The sequence below is a fragment of the Otolemur garnettii genome, unplaced genomic scaffold (genome assembly GCF_000181295.1).
Source record: "Otolemur garnettii isolate 467f Iridium unplaced genomic scaffold, OtoGar3 scaffold00014, whole genome shotgun sequence".
Classification (NCBI taxonomy): domain Eukaryota; kingdom Metazoa; phylum Chordata; class Mammalia; order Primates; family Galagidae; genus Otolemur; species Otolemur garnettii.
Window position 1 is genome coordinate 18,275,335 of NW_003852409.1, and position 18,621 is coordinate 18,293,955.

The window sequence follows — 18,621 nt, forward strand, 5'->3', positions numbered from 1 at the left end:
ATAGAACAATGGGAATACTTACAAATAAGCTCATGAGCATAAGAACTTGTCTACTCTATTTCATCACTGTATTTCTAATAACTCATTCAGTACTTACTGAGCTCAGTGAACAATTGGCCTTGGTACATTTAAAATAATGGCATGGGCTGGGTGTGGTGGCTCACACCTGTAATCCTAGCACTCTGGGAGGCTGAGGCCGATGGATTGCCTGAGTTCAGGAGTTTGAGACCAGCCTGAGAAAGTGTGAGACCCGCATCTCTGAAAAATAGCCAGGCATTGTGGGGCACCTGTAGCCCCAGCTACGTGGAAGGCTGAGGCAAGAGGATCACTTATGCCCAAGACAGTGAGGTTGCTGTGAACTATGACACCACAGCACTCTATCAAAGGAGACAAAGTGAGACTCTGTCTCAAAAAACAAAACAAAACTGTATATATATATTATATAAAATAATGGCATAGGCTAAAATGTCAGGTGGCTTCCTTGTTATTTATTTTTCTATATACTGTATGCTATTTTTAAAATACTTATTTGAATTTATTTTAACCATAACTTTTGTTTGAAATATCAGACCAACATCTTCTATGCATGACAAAAATAAGATACTTCAGAAGATTATTTGGGGTATTTTTTTTCTTTGGATAATTAATTAATCAATGCTATAATATTGTAAAATTAAATTTAAGGTAGTGGAAATTAGGTAGGGTGTGGTGGCTCATGACTGAAATCTTAACTCTTTGGTGGCTGAGACTGGTGGATGGCTTGAGCTTAGGAGTTTGAGACCAGCCTGAGTAAGAATGAGACCCCAACTCTACTGACAAAACTAGTTGGACACGGTGGCAAGTGCCGGTAGTCCCAACTATTCAGGAGGCTGAGGCAAGAAGACCTCTTAAATCCAAGAGTTTAAAGTTGCTGTGAGCTATGACATCAATGCACCCTACCCAGGGTAACTGAGTGAGACTGTCTCCAAAAAAAAAGTAATGCAAATTCCCTTCTATTTTTCTTACTGTAAAATCAGCCTGGATGATACCCCAACATGGAGTGGAATGAAATCTTTCAATTTTTCCTTTTCTGTAGCTGTTAACAAGAAAAGTCCTCTTACCCGTCGTGAAGGTTTCTTTGGCTGGGTTGCTGGACATGTCCGTCCTGCGGGAGATGAGGGACACCTCATACTCTGTGTCTGGCTTCAGGTTCCCGATGGAGTACTGGTTCTCGTCCTCTGTGAGGTCGATGGTGGTGCGGTCACCTGGCACGTCTTTGATGCCATAGGACAGCTCAATCCCATCAATCTCAGCCAGTGGCTTTAACCAGGTGATCAAAGCAGTGGTGTCTGTAACATCTTTCACCTCAACCTGGCTGGGGGCATCCAAGCCTGTGGGATTCCAGAGCACAGAGCAGTGTCAGAGGTCAGGGCCAGTGACGGCCTGAGCAGAGGGAAGGCCTTGGAGCCCTCTAGACCCCGGGGCATAGATTTGGGTGTATGCTGATCACTTAATCCTTTGAGCTTCAGTTTCCTGTTTGATAAACGGTAAGCGGGATAATGGCAGGTATCTCCAAAGTTTCTTATTTCTGTTTTCACATTTAAAGAGGATAAAGCTTGCAAAGCATCTAGCATAGAGCCTGACACTTGGCAGACACATGAAAAAAAATGATTCTTCTTCTGTTATTATTATTATTACTGTTCTCATAATTTGGGGAAACATGTTTAGGAATTACTTCATTTGAAAAATAATTGACTTAGTGCTCTGACTTTTTAATTAGGCAAAACTTTCTGAATGGAGAAAAACTTTTCCATCAGAATTATGAAGCAGAAAAGAGAGATAGAAAAGAGAGTCTTGACCGTGTATGGGAAGTTATTTTTTGATGAAAATAATTCAGGCAAGAAAGTCATTGCTATCTCTGGCCTTGCCTATCTGTATACTCCTCTTGGCTTTTGCTGACCGTCTGCTTTTGCATTTGGTACTCTGACAGCAAGCTGCTGGGAGCACAGCACGGGCTGTTTGTCACCACCTAGTCGCTCCCTGAGATTGCCCCTCCACCTCTAAAAACGTATTCATTCTTCAAAATCTCACTCAAGGGAAGCCTTCTCTCCCCCTGCTGCTGCCAGGTGAGCACGTAGTCCCTCCCTATGGCTGCCACTGTCATTCCAGAGCCTTCTAACATTGCACCTTTATCACTGTTCTGTAATGAATTTCTCTGCAGTTTGAATCTACTTAAATAGAGTCACTCATCCATCCATGCAGACAGTGAGTCCTTGACTTTTTTTAATCTCCAGCATAGAGCCAGGCACCTCTTAGGCATTCAGTAAATATTTCTTCCTGCTTCTTTTTTAATACTGAAGTTTACGTTTTCGGCATTTGTTCAGTAAACCTTATCAAGGGAAAGGAATCTGGCTTTATGCAGGGACTGAGAAGGAGGAACTGCATAGCTGACTGTCGGAAAGATGCAGAGTTTGTCTTTTGAAGTCTAGAGGTTGACATATCAGTCTCAGCTCATAAGCTCGTAAAATGCATAATAAAAATGATGCTTTTCCAAGTTACTTTAACAACCGAAGCGCACGCACACAAAACGATGCTACAAAACCTGCCCCTGACGCCGCTGGGCCTACATTTGCACAGCAGCCAGCAAACATCTAAACTCTAGCTCCTACTGCCCGTACGCCCTGTTCATTAAAGAAATTGGGATTCAGTCAAGGGCACAGAGATGCCGGAGTGTCTTGAATAGCAGAAACTGGGCTCTGGGCTTATCACATGGCAAGCATGTGATATCCCCACAAGGAGGATAATCTAAACCCACTTTCCAATGTGGGATCTGAGGCTTAAAGAAGTGGACTAAGGTGATGGTGAATGGTGAATGGTGAAGATGGAATTCACTCTCAGGACCGATCGGATCTGAAGCCATTGCTCTTTCTTCTTTACATGACTATGCCTTTCAAATAAATTTACATGTTCCAAATAGAACAATGCAACCTCTGGGTAGAAGCAGGAGTCAAGGAGCCAAATGTGTTTTGGACTGCAGGTGTAAGGCCCTTTCAATATGAAAAAAAAAAAAATACAAGTACATCATCAAAATGGACAGGTAAATATCTGTCCCATAATGTTGGTGTGATTATGAAACTTTAAATGTTGGGATATTTAACTGGAAGTATAAAGAAAATAAAAAAGCCAATCCCAAAATTTTGATTAAAAATAAAAGGTCAGATGAAAAGAAAATGCCTTTCGTATTTTCAGTGTGCCTCCTCTGTGGCAAATAAGCATTTGCTTAATCTGTTCTGTGCCTTTCTGGTGAGCTAATGATATTTTCCTGTCGGTACGTGCCTTCTACCTACCACAGACAGATGTTGTTGGGATGGTGGAAAACGCCTGTGAAGGAGAAAATCCTATGAATTGGCTCTGAGCTAAGCAAGATGTGCAAATATTTAAATGTGTGATGTTCTTTCTTGTCGTGAGGCAACAAGGTTAACTTTTCCAATAACCCCTTGCCAAGAAAAGTCAATTTCTTAAAGAGGTGGCAGAGACATTATCTTAAAGAATGTGAAGAGGTTTTCTTGTATGGCAACACAAAATTTTTTTCTTTCTTTCTTTTTAAAAATTTGCTCGCCAGAAGAACACCTTCAAATTCAGATCTTTTCCCCATGGAATGATCTATTAGTGCTAAATCCTATTCTACTCCAAGAAGTTCTGACATCATTAGTGTTGAATGAAATTTCTTATAGGTTTCTATTAAAGACATGGAATCAACCATCTACATAACCAGAGCATTGTCCAGGCTGGCAGTAAATGGGTTAAGTGTATTGAACTTAGCCTGGCTTAAAGTTGTGACCCTGATAGAATTATCGACATGGTGATGGTTAAAGTGATTTAGCTTCTCGAATCCTCAATTTCTACTCCTGAAATATGATATTAATATTCGTCCTGCCTCTATCATAGAATGGGATGCTAATATCAAGTTAGATAATGTGGTAGATAGCCTGCAATGACTTCAATTATTTATCTTCCCACATTCATGCCCCTTTGAAATGTCTCTGTGAAACTCTCCTTTTCAAGAGATGAACGTTTACCCATCGCCTAAACACAAAATCAGCCTTGGGATTTGCTTTGACAGAAGTGATATAATGCCGGTTTTGAGCCCGCTCAGCAGTTACATGGATGAGCCCAGGCTAGCATACCAAGTATACTGGCGGATGAGAGACCAAGGGAAGCAGATAGCCTCCCCCCGGCTGAGGCCATCCTGGGCCAACCAGCCCCTTGGCCACACAGAAGCACGGGTGTGCTCACTCAAGAATGGACAATTTGCCCAACCGAGCCCCACTCCAAATCACCAGCTTATAGAATTGTTATTTTAGGCCACTGCCTGTAAGCTTTATTGAAATGTAGCAGAGCTAAATGATACTGATGTTATATAAGAAGACACTTTTTCAACCAGGTGCTGTGAGGTACAATCGACTTCATCATTGCAAAATGGCAGCAAGGGTGATACTCACGGGTGGTGGTCACTCTCTTCAGGCCAGGGCCCCGGGTGTTGTTTTTCACGATGTGCAGAGATATCTCATACTCTTGCCCAGGAGCTAGACCGGTTTGCCGGTAAGAGGTCTCTGGCCTCCTCAGGCTTTTGGTGATCTCTTCCTCATCCTCCTTATTCTGAAAGACAGAGGCAGCTTGGTGGATGTAGAGGAGGTGCCATTCACCCCGTTTATACAGTTCATTCATTCTGCATTCATCCATTTCTCCTGTATTCTCTCATCTATTCTTAAGCACATACAATGCTTAAGGTCAGTATGTCAGGTACTGAGTATCCAGACATAATAAATACATTTCTCAAGTCCATTTCTCCCTCCTGTGAAGCTCTAGTGACCCCTTTGACATACAGGTCCAATTACAGAGTGTGAGAGCTAAAGCAATTCTGAAGCCACAGGCTCAGTCCCTCCTTTGACAGACTGAGGCCTGCAGCCAAGAAGTCGGGTGATTGTTCTCATAGGTCACACAGCTAGATGGTGGCAGAGCCTGGCTCGAACTCAGAACCCAGGTTCCCTACCTCACATGTACTTTGGGCCCTGGAAAGAAGGGTTGCTCAAATCAGAATTATGCCTGGAGGCATTCTGAGGAAGAGACTATGTCTTCTTTTCCTGTGAGTCAAGATATGTGAGATGATGGGAGGCAACTGAAGCCTTGAGACAACTTCTTTTGGTGTTGGCTCTCAGCCCTAACGACTATACTCACTGACTGCTTAAAATTGGGGGAAAATCAACATCACTTAAAATACAGATGCAAATACATAAGATGCTCATTTGAGCCTTGTCCTCCACCAATGCTAAGTAAATCAAGTTGATCTAAAAGTCTGCAGAACACTCTGACCATCTTTTAGATCCTTGAGGTCTAATACACCTGCCCCTTGGTGCTCCTCACCATATTCCGGAAGATGATCTCCCACGTTTCAAAAGCAATGTCCAGAGGATCCCACTCTACTTCCACTGATGTCTCCTTGATGGACTTGAATTTTAAGCCTTCAGGTGCAGGCAAGTCTGTAAGAAGCAGCACACGTAGGACATAAGGATAGGACAGGTATGTGGTGGGGGCAACACAGCCATGACTGCACTAAACCCTGAATGGATGCCTGCCATGCTTGGGGCTCACAACCAGAGTTGGGGTCAATTGGAAGGTTCTTCTGGGCTGCAGTCTACTGGGAAGCAGTCCAAAAACTAACACTAGGACAAAACAGATGGTTCAATATTGGCAATTCCATAAACCTAAAATAAGCATAGGCTGGAATCAGACAGAGTTGGGCTAGAATCCAAGCTCTACCATTATCATCATCAATGGGACCGCAGGCATGTTGCACAATATGTCCTGAGCCTCAATTTCTTCACCTGAGAGAAGAAGGTAAATAAATCTGTGTGTTCCAAGGGAATGCACCGAGGATTGAGTGATATATTCCCTGTAGACTGCTGGGCCTGGCTCCTGGCACATAGTACAAGTTTAATAAATAGCAGCCAATCTTATTATTACATTACTAAGCAAGAAAAGGCCAAATTACAGCCACAGCTTGTTTTTCGGATATGGCGGTAATTATACTGATACTAAATTTATAAAGGAATAACTTGCACCCTAGAGTTTCCACTTAAAAAAAAAATAACAATGAGCTCCATTAACAGGTAGTAGAGTGATTATGAGCATAAGTCTTCCAGGACTGCCAGAGTTCAAGTATCACTTCTACCACTTCTTGTTGTATGGTTTGGAATATGATGATTAAACATTCAGAGTCTTAGTTTCCTCATCTGTAAAATGGGCTTATTAATAGCTCCTGTCCCATAGGGTTAAATGAGTTAGTAGTCTATGGAGAGTGCTTAGGACAAAGTCTGGTGCCTAGTAAACACTTGTTAAGTGTTATCTGTAATGCTTCTCTGGCAGGAAGGTTATAGATGACAGTGTGTGGGGGACAATTTATAGAAAACGAGGAATTTTTCTAAGAAACTACTTAATGGACTTAACTGAGTTCCAGGTTCTTAATTGGTGTAACTATAAAGAACAGCTGTAAGGCTGGAAGAGCTAAGGTAAGGGCAGGTTATGCAGTGGGCAGGCAAGGCTGCCAGAAGAACTCGGCTCACTCACACGTGGCCACCCTGGCGCTGACGGGAATGCTCCTCTTGTTCTCCAGGATGGCAAACACACGGATAAAGTACTCCACACCAGGCTCCAGCTCCCGGATGGTGGTGGACGTCTGGTCCCCGGGCACACGGAACTGCATTTCCAGGCCATTGGCATGGGTGGGCGTGTATATGATCTGGTACTCTGTGACCCGCATCTCATTGTCCCAGGCCAAGTTGACGGTCTCTTCAGTCACTTCTGTCACAATGAGGTCTTTGGGAGGTGACACTGCCAAGAATCAGAAAGGACACCTGGGGTCAGTTTGTTTCCCTTGACCCATCTCTTGCCCTGTGAGCAACAGAGGTCTCAAGTTCTCTCCTCGAAACCCAGCGTCTGTTGTCTCTAACTGGTAGAACGCACCAATGACCCCATGCTGCAATTTGTGTAGTCCTTGTGGGATCTGTCTGTTAGCTCAGTACCTCCAGGTTGATGTCCCAGGTCAGCAAAGTGACCTTGGGTGTTCTGGCTCTTCCTACCTCTCCATTCCCTGGGTCTTTGTTCAGATTCAGGCCATTGACATGAAAAAGTGCACTGTGAACTTGACTCCTAGCTCTGAACTTTGAATTACACGCCCTTAGCACTGGAAGGGCTCATGGGGTCTAGTTCTTTCGGTTTCTAGATGTGAGGGAGGCTGAGGGACTTGCCTAGCTTTGCTTACTTTGTTGAGTTTAGAACTGACATCTCCTTCCTGCTAGCCTGGTACTCTTTCCAACCCTGGCTCTCCTGCCTTGCCCATGTTTAAACACAGAGTGGTTTATTTATTCCCAGCTACCTGCAGCTTTAATCCAAGGCAGAAATTCTCCATTATATGACATGGGCAGATGAGAAATAGAAAGGAGACTCATTATCCCTGAGTTTCATTATCCTTTGCTGTGTTTGCATTTTAACCCGTGCTTTCCTGAGCAGTTACTCTAAACCAGGCCCTCTGCTAACTGCTGGAAACAGTGCTTCTTTAAGGAAGCTTACAGTCTTTACAATAAAAAAAAACCTAATGAAAGACAATTAAGAGACAGGCCTACCTTGTGGACCTTAAGCATTTAGTCTTTAGCTGAGTCAGTGCATTTAAAACAGGTGCTTTTATGTAATCTCACCATAGATTCATTTTAGCTGAATTTTTACTTTCATCCAAAAAGAGAGATTCTGTTTACTGTTATTCGGTGTCAGTGAAGAGCAGAAAAGGAGGCTAATGGTTAGCAAAAGGGAGGTTCTCCCTCCATCTACCTCATCGTGGGCACTGGATCACGAGTAGTGGTCCCTCACACTCAAGTATAGGTTCTCTGGTGTATTAACGGTGTGTCCCTCAAACAGGTGGCTCTGTAGGCACTGAGTGACTAGAGCCCCCTCAGAGTCAGCATGTGTGTGTGTGCTTGTAGATGCTACACCACAGTTCTGTAGCACACCCGAGGTGTCCAGCCAACCACGGCTGTGACCACGCAGGTCTGCACACCGGCACTCACCTTCTGAGCAGTCCTCCCCAGTGTGGCCCTCGCTGCAGATGCAGCGGCCGGAGACACACTGCCCCAAGTTGCTGCAGTCATTGGGGCAGGAGCGCTGCGCGCAGTCCAGGCCTGTGAAGCCCTCGTGGCAGATGCAGTGGCCGTCCTCGCAGCGGCCCTGGCCGTGACAGTCGCTGGGGCACCTTTGCTCCTTGCAGTCTTTGCCCATGAAGCCTTCATTGCATACGCACTGCCCATTCACGCAGCGGCCCCGACCGTGGCAGTCATTTGGACAGGACAGTTCTGTGCAGTCAGGGCCGGCAAAGCCGTCCTCGCACACACACTCCCCGTCCACGCAGCGGCCCCGGCTGCTGCAGTCCCTGGGACACCGGCGATCGCGGCAATCTTCCCCCATGTAGCCGTCATCGCAGACGCACATGCCGTTCACACAGCGGCCGTGCTGGTGACAGTCATTAGGGCAGCTCATGTCACTGCAGTCGTAGCCCTTGAAGCCGTGTTCGCATACGCACTTGCCCTGGACGCAGCGGCCCCGGTTGAAGCAATAGTTGGGGCACCGCAGCTGGCTGCAGTCCTCCCCGGTGTAGCCGTCATCACACACGCACTGCCCGTTGACACAGCGGCCGTGGCCACTGCAGCCATTGGGACACTTGAGTTCCCCACAGTCCGCTCCTGTGAAGCCGTCGTCACACTCACACTGGCCGTCCACGCAGCGGCCACGGTGGTGACAGTCGGCAGGGCACCTCTTCTCGCTACAGTCCAGACCAGCAAAGCCCTCGTCGCACACGCACTGCCCCTCCTCGCAGCGGCCCCGGCCGAAGCAGGCGTGCGGGCAGGCCAGCTGGCCGCAGTCGTCCCCGGTGAAGCCCTCCTCACAATAGCAGGTGCCGTTGACACAGCGGCCGCGGTCGAAGCAGTCGTTGGGGCAGATGAGCTCGCTGCAGTCCTCCCCGGTGAAGCCCTCGTCGCACACGCACTCGTTCTCCACGCACCGCCCGCGGCCGTAGCAGTTGTTGAGGCACAGGGGCTCTTTGCAGTCTTCGCCCGCAAATCCCTCCTGGCACACGCACCGGCCGTCCACGCACGTGCCATGCTCCTCGCTGCAGGGCACTGGGCAGACCTCCCGGCTGCAGTCGGCGCCCGTGTACCCCTCGAAACAGACGCAGACCCCGTTCACGCACTTGCCCTGGTCATTGCAGTCGCCCGGACAGGCCAGCTGGCTGCAGTCCTCCCCCGTGAAGCCCTCGTCGCAGACACACTGTCCATCCACGCACTGTCCTCGAAGGTGACAGTTTCCTGGGCATTCGGGCTCAGAGCAGTTGGGGCCTTTCCAGCCAGGTTCGCAGACACAGCCACATCCTTCTGTGCTGAAGTTGCCCCGGCCACTGCAGAAGGGCCTGGTGTCGAGGCGGCCTGTGACAAAGAGAACAGAAGCTTTCAGCTGGGCACAAGCAGTCAAGTTTCCCGGGAGGTGCCCAGATTCAAATCAGCCAGAGGGTGGCTGCATCCTCAGGCTCTCTCTGACTGGAAAACCAAATCAGATGGGACTCACACCACCTGCATCACATAGGCAGTCTTACTCAGTGTTCCCCTGAATATAATATATACTGGTATGGAAAGAGAGAGAGAGAGAGAATTTCCACCCTTGGGGAGAGGATTCATAGTTTTTACTACATTTCAAGAAGTCCCATGACTCCAGTGATTATGAGTCACTGCCTTGTGGAAACGCATTACTGGGCTATGTTGCTACTTCTCCAGTAGCGAGTGCTGAGTCAAGGTCAGGCACGTAAGAGATGCCTAAGAAATAGTTATTGAACCGACTTTTTATAATTCTGACTTTTTAAGACCAATAGCTGTGCCACGTTTGGGGAGGGATTTAAACCTCTCTAGTGCTCAGTTTCCTGATGATTCCTTTCTTTCTGTATTGATAGAACCTTCCTGGGGTTCGGTAGGGATTAAATGAGGACATTAAGAGCTAGCTCTCATTTATGTTCAGCGATATTTTCTTTGTTTTCTCTTCCAAAGTTTTTTTTTTTTTTCCTTTTGGGTTGATTCAAGTTGGTAAGTGGGTTTACGTGACCAAAACATTCTAATTTTCTATAACTGAAATAAGGGAGCTAAGGACTGGGTTTCTAATTTTATCAGGACACTTTTCAGTTTGGTTTTGTCCCCAGAAAATCCTTGTGTCTCTGTCTTTTTCCCCTCCTTATCTTGATTGCTTTGTGGTGGTGGTTGAGCTGGGAAATGTGAGGTCAGAACTGACATCACCCCAGTGCTTTGAGGCCTAACTTTTGCCTCAGCTAGACTTGTAAGAGTTGCCAGTCTGATCTCCATGGAAACTGAATGAAACTAAAGTTACTTCTGTGTTCTCTGCACCTAGACACAGTTGCATCGATGTATTTTATTTCCTTCCTGATAGCAGAAAGGAAGGAAATTAAAAAAAGAAAAAGTTGGTTTGAAAAGTGAGAATCTAAATCGGTGCTGTTTGTTATAATGACCAGTGGCCACATGTGGCTGTCAAGAATTGAGTTGTGGCTAGTCTGAATGGACATGTGCTGTTAGTATCATAAAATACACACTGGCTCTCAAAGACTCGGTATAAACGTATAGAATGTAAAGTATCCACTAATCATTTTTTGCATTGACTCCAGGTGGAAAAACTGATATTTTGGCTATATCTGATTAAGTAAAATAGATAATTACAATTGTTTTTGTCTATTTCTTTTTCCTTTCTTTAATACGACTACTGGAAAATTAAGGATTACACATCTGGCTTACGTTATATTTTCACTGGACAGCACTGTTCTAAACAATTATTTTACCTTGCTACTTAACACGTTGGTCCTCCTTTGTACCCTCATCTGGATTTTGCAGGGAAGATGACAGAAGGGGAAAGCAAACTAAATCATTCATAGAAGAAAACGTTTTTTAAAAATATTGTCTTAGAATGCCAAAGTGTGTCCTAAAGAACCATAAGACTCATTTATTAAGGGTGGTTAGGGCTACTTTTCAAATGGTTGTCCAAAGACTTTTTGGTAATTTCTTTTCCAATTGCCAGAAACAGATTTTCATCTCTGATTTGGAGTTGTTGAAACTCCCGTAGCTGTACCAACTTTAGAGAATGGCATAATTCCAAAGCAGCAAAATTCCTTAAGATGGGGTACCTGTGGAGACAGAGCACCTGTGGGAGAGCCAAGCTCTGGAGATTCATGGGCACATCCAGAGCCCCTACCTGTCACTACTCCTGTGCCATCTGTGCCAATTGGTGGCTTCTTTGAGTCTCAGTTCTCAGATGTGCAGGAGAGCTAAACCTTCTCTGGCAGTGTTGTTTGGAGAATTACCAGAGGTAATAATCACACTGCTGAGTACCTAGAGGGGCCTTAATGCAGGAACATGATCGTCTTTATTGCTATTAAACTGGAACATTTTCCCATTCTCACAGCCTCTGCACAACCACAGGCAGCACTGGGCTGTGAGAAACTCAGCCGCTCATTTCAGGACCTTGAGGAACCCCATCGTCCTTCTGGGCCTCAGTTTCCCTATTTGCACCTTGAACCCCATGAGGGGATGGGGCTATATTGACCCCTACCAGGGAGTTCTCTTTGGGGCAGAAATATCCTGGTATATTCATAGGTTTGGGGGTGGATAATGGACAGATTTCATGGCCAAATGAAATTTAGAAACTTAGGATTAAAGGGATACAGGGTTTTTCAAAGCAGGACTTTTCAGAGACCTGAAAATTCCTCTGAGAAACATTTATCTCTATAAGTCCTCCAAGCAGGAAAGAGGTGGCTCCATTCTCCACAATTATTTGACCATGCAATCTCTCTGTTAAGAAACGTTTCATGAGGCTAGTGCTCCTAAGAGGCAGGGAACTCAATCTGGAAACAACAGATGGATCCTGCCATGCTCATCACCTCTCCCATCTGTACAGGGAGGGGCCCGGGCCAGCCTCCAGTGTGTACCTTCTGCAGGCTGGAGGCAGCAGCCTGCCCCTGTGGTGCATTGCTCCCGCAAGGACGACACCAGAGTCTCCAGTTCCTCCAGTCTACTCAAGAGCTCCTTGACATCTGGAGCGGCTGCACAGCCACAGGCCCGGCGGGGGATGTTGATGCGGTGAGTGAAGACAATCTGGTTCTCCCCATCCAATGTGTGCTCCTGGAAGCTTTCACTGGGCTCTGATGGTGGGGCTAGGTCTTTCTCCCCACTGGCTGATTCCAGATCCACCGAACACTGGGATCCCACAGGCAGCTTGATGTTGTAGACATGGTTAAACACCACTGGCTGGCTCTCCTCTGGCAGGGTGACATTCACCCCACTCTGTCGCTTGTGCCGGATGACTTTCTTGAGGACCCCACCTTCGGTAGAGAGGGCCAGCAAAGCTAGAAAGATGGCCGCCAACTGCCGAGTCATGACCCCCATGGTGGAGGTAGCTTTGGTTGGGTGTTTCTGGGGTTCTAGGGTCCTAGGGTGTCTCACTCTCAGCAGAAATGATTTGAGAGCACGAGCACGGAATAGAATCCAAATCGGTTGTTCCTGCTCTTCTTGAAAGAATTAATCTTCTGCAAGGAAACATAGGAAAATGGTATCAGTATCTACTGCTAATCCAATCTACTGAACAGCTACAATTCCAAGTGAGTTTTGATTTTGTATCCTTGTGTTTGAAGCTCCCCTGACAATCTTTTATCATTTGTGTCATCGCTGTTGTATTGATATAAAATATCTTTAAAAAGAATTTTGTAATCTTAATGACTTTGCACACTGTTCAACTTCAGCAAATTTAGGGAGATAATAGGGTATAGAGGACAGGACAGGACATTAGAATAAGACAGACATGGGCTTGTATCTCAAACCTAGCCCTGGGCCCTTGGGAAATTTAGGTAACTTTTCTTTGCCTTATTTCATTTTCCGTACAATGAAGATCATAATGGCTAATGGCAAGGTTAAATGAATGACATAGAAATCACTTGTGTATAAATCAGTTCCTTCAATATTTACTAGCTAAGTCCACTGAGTCAACTATCACAGTGTTATGAAGGCCATGGTAACACAGGCCTCTTTTTTTCTTTTTCTTTTTGAGACAGAGTTTCACTATGTTGCCCTCGGTAGAGTGCTGTGGCGTCGCAGCTCACAGCAACCTCAAATTCTTGGGCTTATGTGATTTTCTTGCCTCAGCCTCCCAAGTAGCTGGGACTACAGGTGCCTGCCACAACACTCGGCTATTTTTCAGTTCTAGTTGTTACTGTTGTTTGGCAGGCCCAGGGCTGGGTTGGAACCCGCCAGCTCTGCTATATGTGGCTGGAGCCCCAACTTCTGAGCTACAGGCACTGAGCCACATATGCCTCTTATTGTTGATCCTCAAAATTGGGCCATCTACTGATTTTTTTCTGTTTTGAGAGGTGGGGGTTAAAATAAAGGACTCCAGAGGGCAAACTGAGCTTAATCCCAGCTGAGCTTCTTACTACTTGGCTATCAGGACAGCATTCCACCCTCTGAACCTGTTTCCTTTCTCCTTTTTCATTTCCAAAATCTTCAAAAATCCATTCCATCAAAGAGCCTACAAGAGCGTTTCTAAACCAGTTATCTAATCTAAGGTTCGTGACTAGAGTGGCTCAGAAAGGATATCTACCATCAGCCTCTGATGTTTTCTCCCATCAAGTATTTATGGAATTCTTACTGAGTTTGCCACAATAATCAGAGTTCTGTGAGTGGTAGAAATAAATAGGAGACCAAGTACATACCATCAGAAGACTTAACAATAGAATTGAGAAGAAAACAAAATCATTCATTCAATGTTTAGGGAAGGGAGTGAGAAATAGAATATAGGATCTATTTTGTAGTGCAGATTATAACTGCTCAGGGAACTTGAAAGAAGATGAAAAGAATCATCAGGAGAATGATATGACATGGTTTATCAGAAAGGAGGGAATTTAAGCTGAGTCTTAAATAGTGAGAAGGATTAGATGGGAACACAATTGGAATTCTGGAGAACTCATAAAGCCGTTCTCACTTTATGAAGTTGCCTTATCCATTTGTCTCATGGCTATTTACCTGCATGGGTAATCAGGTATCCCAGGTAGTTGAGAAATGGAGTAAAGACAGGAAGACGTGGCTAAAATGTGGGTGGTTACGATACTGATGAAAATAATGTTTTGGAGGCACGGGAGAACGGTCTATAAATGATATAAAATTATTCATGATCCTCTTTGGGAAATGCACCTGAATGTAATTAAAAATAATTGAAGAGCTCTTTGGTTTTTAATAAGCCATTTCACAAACTGACATTTCCCAATGCCTGCGCTATTCTTACACTTGCACATTCTGAGTTAGCTATTTATGGTGGTATTTGGATTACGTAGCCTATAAAGAGATTTCTAACTTTTTTCCCCCAGAAATATTTTATCCTAATGATAGACTGTATCAACATAATCCCAATAGATCTCTCCTGTCCTGATGACAGAAACCCTTTGCAAAATAGATTCTGATAGGGAGAACTGAACCGAGAAGCTTTTGTAGAACTGGTCAAGGGTCTGAGACTACGAATGCAGCAGATGACATGTCTTGATTAAATGATATGCCTATTAAATGCCTATCATTTAACCAAGAACAGCCCTTACTCACCCTCACCACATCCCCATTATACTTGCATCGATATTTTACCAACTATTTCTGCAATATTTACTTAGGGCACCTATTTACTGGTTAATAAAATAAATAAATAAATAAATAAACTAAGATAAACAACAAAAAACAAACCAAAATCTTCTGAGTATGCTTTCTCATTCAAATGTGTTTCCTAAATCACAGTTTGTGGGGCTGGGATTTAAGTAAGCTCACTGAATAAAGACTACTATGGGGCGGAGAGCTTGGTATATTCTTTTTTTCTCAATCCCATTTGGCCATTCTATTTGTTTGCCGGACAACTATTTATTGATTGCATACCCTCTTGGAACGGCTGCTTTAATTCTTTTCACCTTCGCAAAGTCCTTCTTTCCTCCCACTTCCTAACCAACTGTTAGCCTTCCCTGGCCCCCACCCCCTCAAGGCCCATGGGTCAAGCTTGAAATGTTTTTGGACTTTTACCCAACACTTTTATGTGTGTTGGTAAATGGCTTAAATTCCCATCTATAAAAACCACCAGAGTTTCTAGTTAAGACACCAAGGCAATGAATTTAGGGTAGCGATGGCCAGAGCGTTAGGGAGTGAGAAGTTTTCACTGTGTATTTAACATGTGCACTGGCACTGTCAAATGTTACATTGTTTGGGGGAAGATATGCTATTTTTTTTTTTTTTATGAGACAGTCTCTCTCTGTGCCCTGGGTAGAGTGTCGTTGCATCATAGCTCACAGCAACTTCAAATTCTTGAGCTCAAGACATCCCCTTTCCTCAACCTCCTGAGTAGCTGGGACTAGAGGCATCCACCACAATGCCTGGATAATTTTTTTAATTTTAGTACAGATGGCGTCTTGCTCTTTCTCAGGCTGGTCTCAAACTCCTGAGCTCAAGTAATCTGCTCACTTCAGCATCCCAGAGAGCTAGAATTACAGCTCACTTCAGCCTCCCAGAGAGCCCTAGCACCTGGCCAAGATATATTATTCTTGTGGATTGAATGTCCCAGTTGGCTCACAACAGTCTGAAATGGGGGTGAGGTGGGTAGATGGTCTGGCACTTTGGGAAAAACTCACCATATTGTTGGGCAAACACTTAGGGTTTGGATGTAGACACACCTAGGTTCAAAGGTCAGTCACTACCCCTGTAACCTGGCAAGCTATTGATGCTCTCTAAGCCATGACCTCATTTGTAAAACAGGTGTCAAAAACATTTCAGAGAAAATGAAGGATTAGAGACTTGCACATAAAGTATCTAGCACAATGTCAAGCCCATAGTAGGCGCTCATTAAATAGTAGCTGCTATTTTGTCCCACTTCTGGGAACCAAACCCAGCAGAAGTCCACACCAATAGCTGCCTTTTGCTTAAACTTAACCTTGACCTCTTAGTTGAATCTAGTCTTAAACTCAGCAGCAACTTGGATCTGGATTAAAGAGGAGCTAGAGAAATCACTGGCGGGGGAGGAGGCATTCTTCTTTATGAAGATAAATTTACTAAAACTGGAAATATTTATACGAGAGAGAGAAAAGATAAGGAACAAGTAATGACCTTTAAGAATGTAAAATTTCTCAAGCAGACAAATAGCTGGGTTATGTCTCCTTTGAGGATGGACCTAGGAAAAATTACTTGAGATTGCAAATTGAGATACTTAGGTTAGATGTGAAGAATCATGTTCCGATAATAGAACTTTTATATTTCCGAATAAGCAACTTATTCTGCGGAGACTTGTTAAAATGCACGATCAGATTATTATCTTTGTAGGAAATGATCATCCATGAAAGCCCTGGAAAGTATCTTATAGGATAAAGAACTGCCAACCTATGCACATCTATCCTGTAGATGAGAAAATCAGGGTTGAGGAGGACAGGGTTACCATGTGTAAATCCCAGCAAAGCAAGAGCTGGCTTGTCTCCTGTGGCCCTTAAGGACAGAACAAACATCCATGTGTATGAGCGTGCAAGTGTTAGGGGTGGGACAGGGAGGGAGCACTGGTTACAAGAAGGCAAATTTCAGCACAGTGGAAGAAAAGATTTTTCAAGTTGGATTTGTCCTCAGTAGGAAGGGCTTCTTTGAGAATGCAGCTGGCTCCAAAAGCACCAAAACGAAAATCAAAGGGCGTTGAAAAGCATAGGCTTTGCGGACAGACTCTGCAGGGTTTGAATCACTGCTTGACCACTTCCTCTTCCTTGTGCAAGGTGTTACCCACGACCATCAATTAACATGGCAAGAGTGTCTGCAGAGGATGATTGTGAAAAGCGCATGAGATGATGTGCATGAAAGGGATGGCACAGGCTTTGGCAGGGTCAAGCACTCAGTAAAGGGAAGCTTTTGTAGAGGAAAGTACGGACTTCAATTAATATTTTTTCTTCTAGAATTTTCTTTCTTCCAACCCTAATCCTTCCTTTGGTATATACATGTCTGTTTCCAAACAGGGATGAGCGTTCTGCAGTGAAGTGGATACTTGTCCGTGCACCTAGACAAATATGAAATCTGCCCTGGAAGAGACACACACACATACGTACTACTTATATATCTAACTGTGTGCGTGTATTTTTTTAATAGTGAGGCTAAAAAACTTGATAAGCCAATCATTGCAAAAAAGAGCATCAGGAAGAAACAGGGCCTTTGCATTGCCTCAGTATGTAGATTTTGGGGGTTGCATACCTGAGACAAAGCTACTTCCAAGCTAAGCTCTGTACCCTGAGCTCCTGCTCTGTGCCCTGACTCAGCATGCATACCTAATGCAGAGCTCCGGTGCCCTGACTCAGCACACATACTACATAATGCAGAGCTCTGTGCCCTCCCTCAGCGTGCATACCTAATGCAGAAAAATGCGCATATGGGTCAGACTTTGCTTTCTGTCTTCATCAAAAGAAATTTTAGAGCCAAATGAATTGTGAAATGGATTCTGTGAGACCTTCTAGGTGTCTTCATTTTTGTTAACATCCCCCAACATAATTAATTTGGTGACAAAATTCTACCATTTCTTCATGAGGTAGGAAGTTACTAAGTGGTAAAAAAACTTTTCATTTGTTGGTCTACAGCCATTCTGTCTAACATACCACATGTGGCTATTAACATTAATTAAGTTAGATGCAATTAAAATTCTCATTCTTCAATTGTGCTACTCACATTTCCAGTACTTAATAGACACACGTGGCTCATGCCACTGGATCAGACCAGTGCAGATAAAGAACATTTCCATCATCACAAGAAGTTCTATTGAGCAGTACTGGTTTTGAAGGTTGCTTGATTTTATTAAGTCCATAGTAGAAAATAAACGAAGGCAAAGAGATCTTGTAACAAAGGTCTGATGTTGTTACTTTTCCTGTCTAATGAAAATGGGTGAGCATCTTAGACACAGGTGCCAAGCCATGAGGGAGAAAAGATGGCATCTTTTTTTTTTTTTCAGTTTTTGGCCGGGACCAGGTTTGAACCTGGCACCTCCAGTATATGGGACCAGCACCCTACTCCTTTGAGCCATAGGCGCCACCATAGAGGGCATATTTCAAGCAACTTAAACATAAGCAAGCACGTGTGTGCACTGTGGTGACATATCCAGATACAAGTGGAGAGCGGTCTTTATGTCTTCCTTAAATCTGAAGACATAACTGCCTTGTCCTAGGTTAGCATCTTTTCCACACCCTGCCCTTGGGTCAGGGAAGATTTTCTTCTCCCTGTCTCTGCAGACCTTAGAGACCCATAAGAATCTTCTCTCATCGAAACAAAGTTGAGTTCTCCAGAAACTACTCTGTCCCTGTACAATGCCTCGTTCTGCTCTGTCTCTGTGTTCCCTTAGAATAGCTGTTCCGGGTGGTGCCTGTGGCTAAAGGAGTAGGGTGCCGGCCCCATATGCCAGAGGTGATGGGTTCAAACCCAGCCCTGGCCAAAAACTGCAAAAAAAAAAAAAAAAAAA

At 44.5% G+C, this 18,621-nt stretch overlaps 1 protein-coding gene across 3 annotated transcripts in view; it reads right to left on the bottom strand.

The window, feature by feature from the left end:
- TNC (tenascin C) overlaps positions 1 to 18,621 on the bottom strand; it is a 95,738-nt gene that overhangs the window by 53,966 nt on the left and 23,151 nt on the right. For all 3 annotated transcript variants that reach the window (XM_023510497.1, XM_023510499.1, XM_023510498.1), the window contains exons 2-7: positions 12,062 to 12,658; positions 8,100 to 9,509; positions 6,607 to 6,870; positions 5,404 to 5,519; positions 4,482 to 4,638; positions 1,101 to 1,370 (exon numbers count right to left, since the gene is read on the bottom strand). In XM_023510497.1, coding sequence (XP_023366265.1) covers positions 1,101 to 1,370; positions 4,482 to 4,638; positions 5,404 to 5,519; positions 6,607 to 6,870; positions 8,100 to 9,509; positions 12,062 to 12,518 — 2,674 coding nt within the window. In that variant the 5' untranslated portion in view covers positions 12,519 to 12,658. The remainder of the gene's footprint in view (positions 1 to 1,100; positions 1,371 to 4,481; positions 4,639 to 5,403; positions 5,520 to 6,606; positions 6,871 to 8,099; positions 9,510 to 12,061; positions 12,659 to 18,621) is intronic.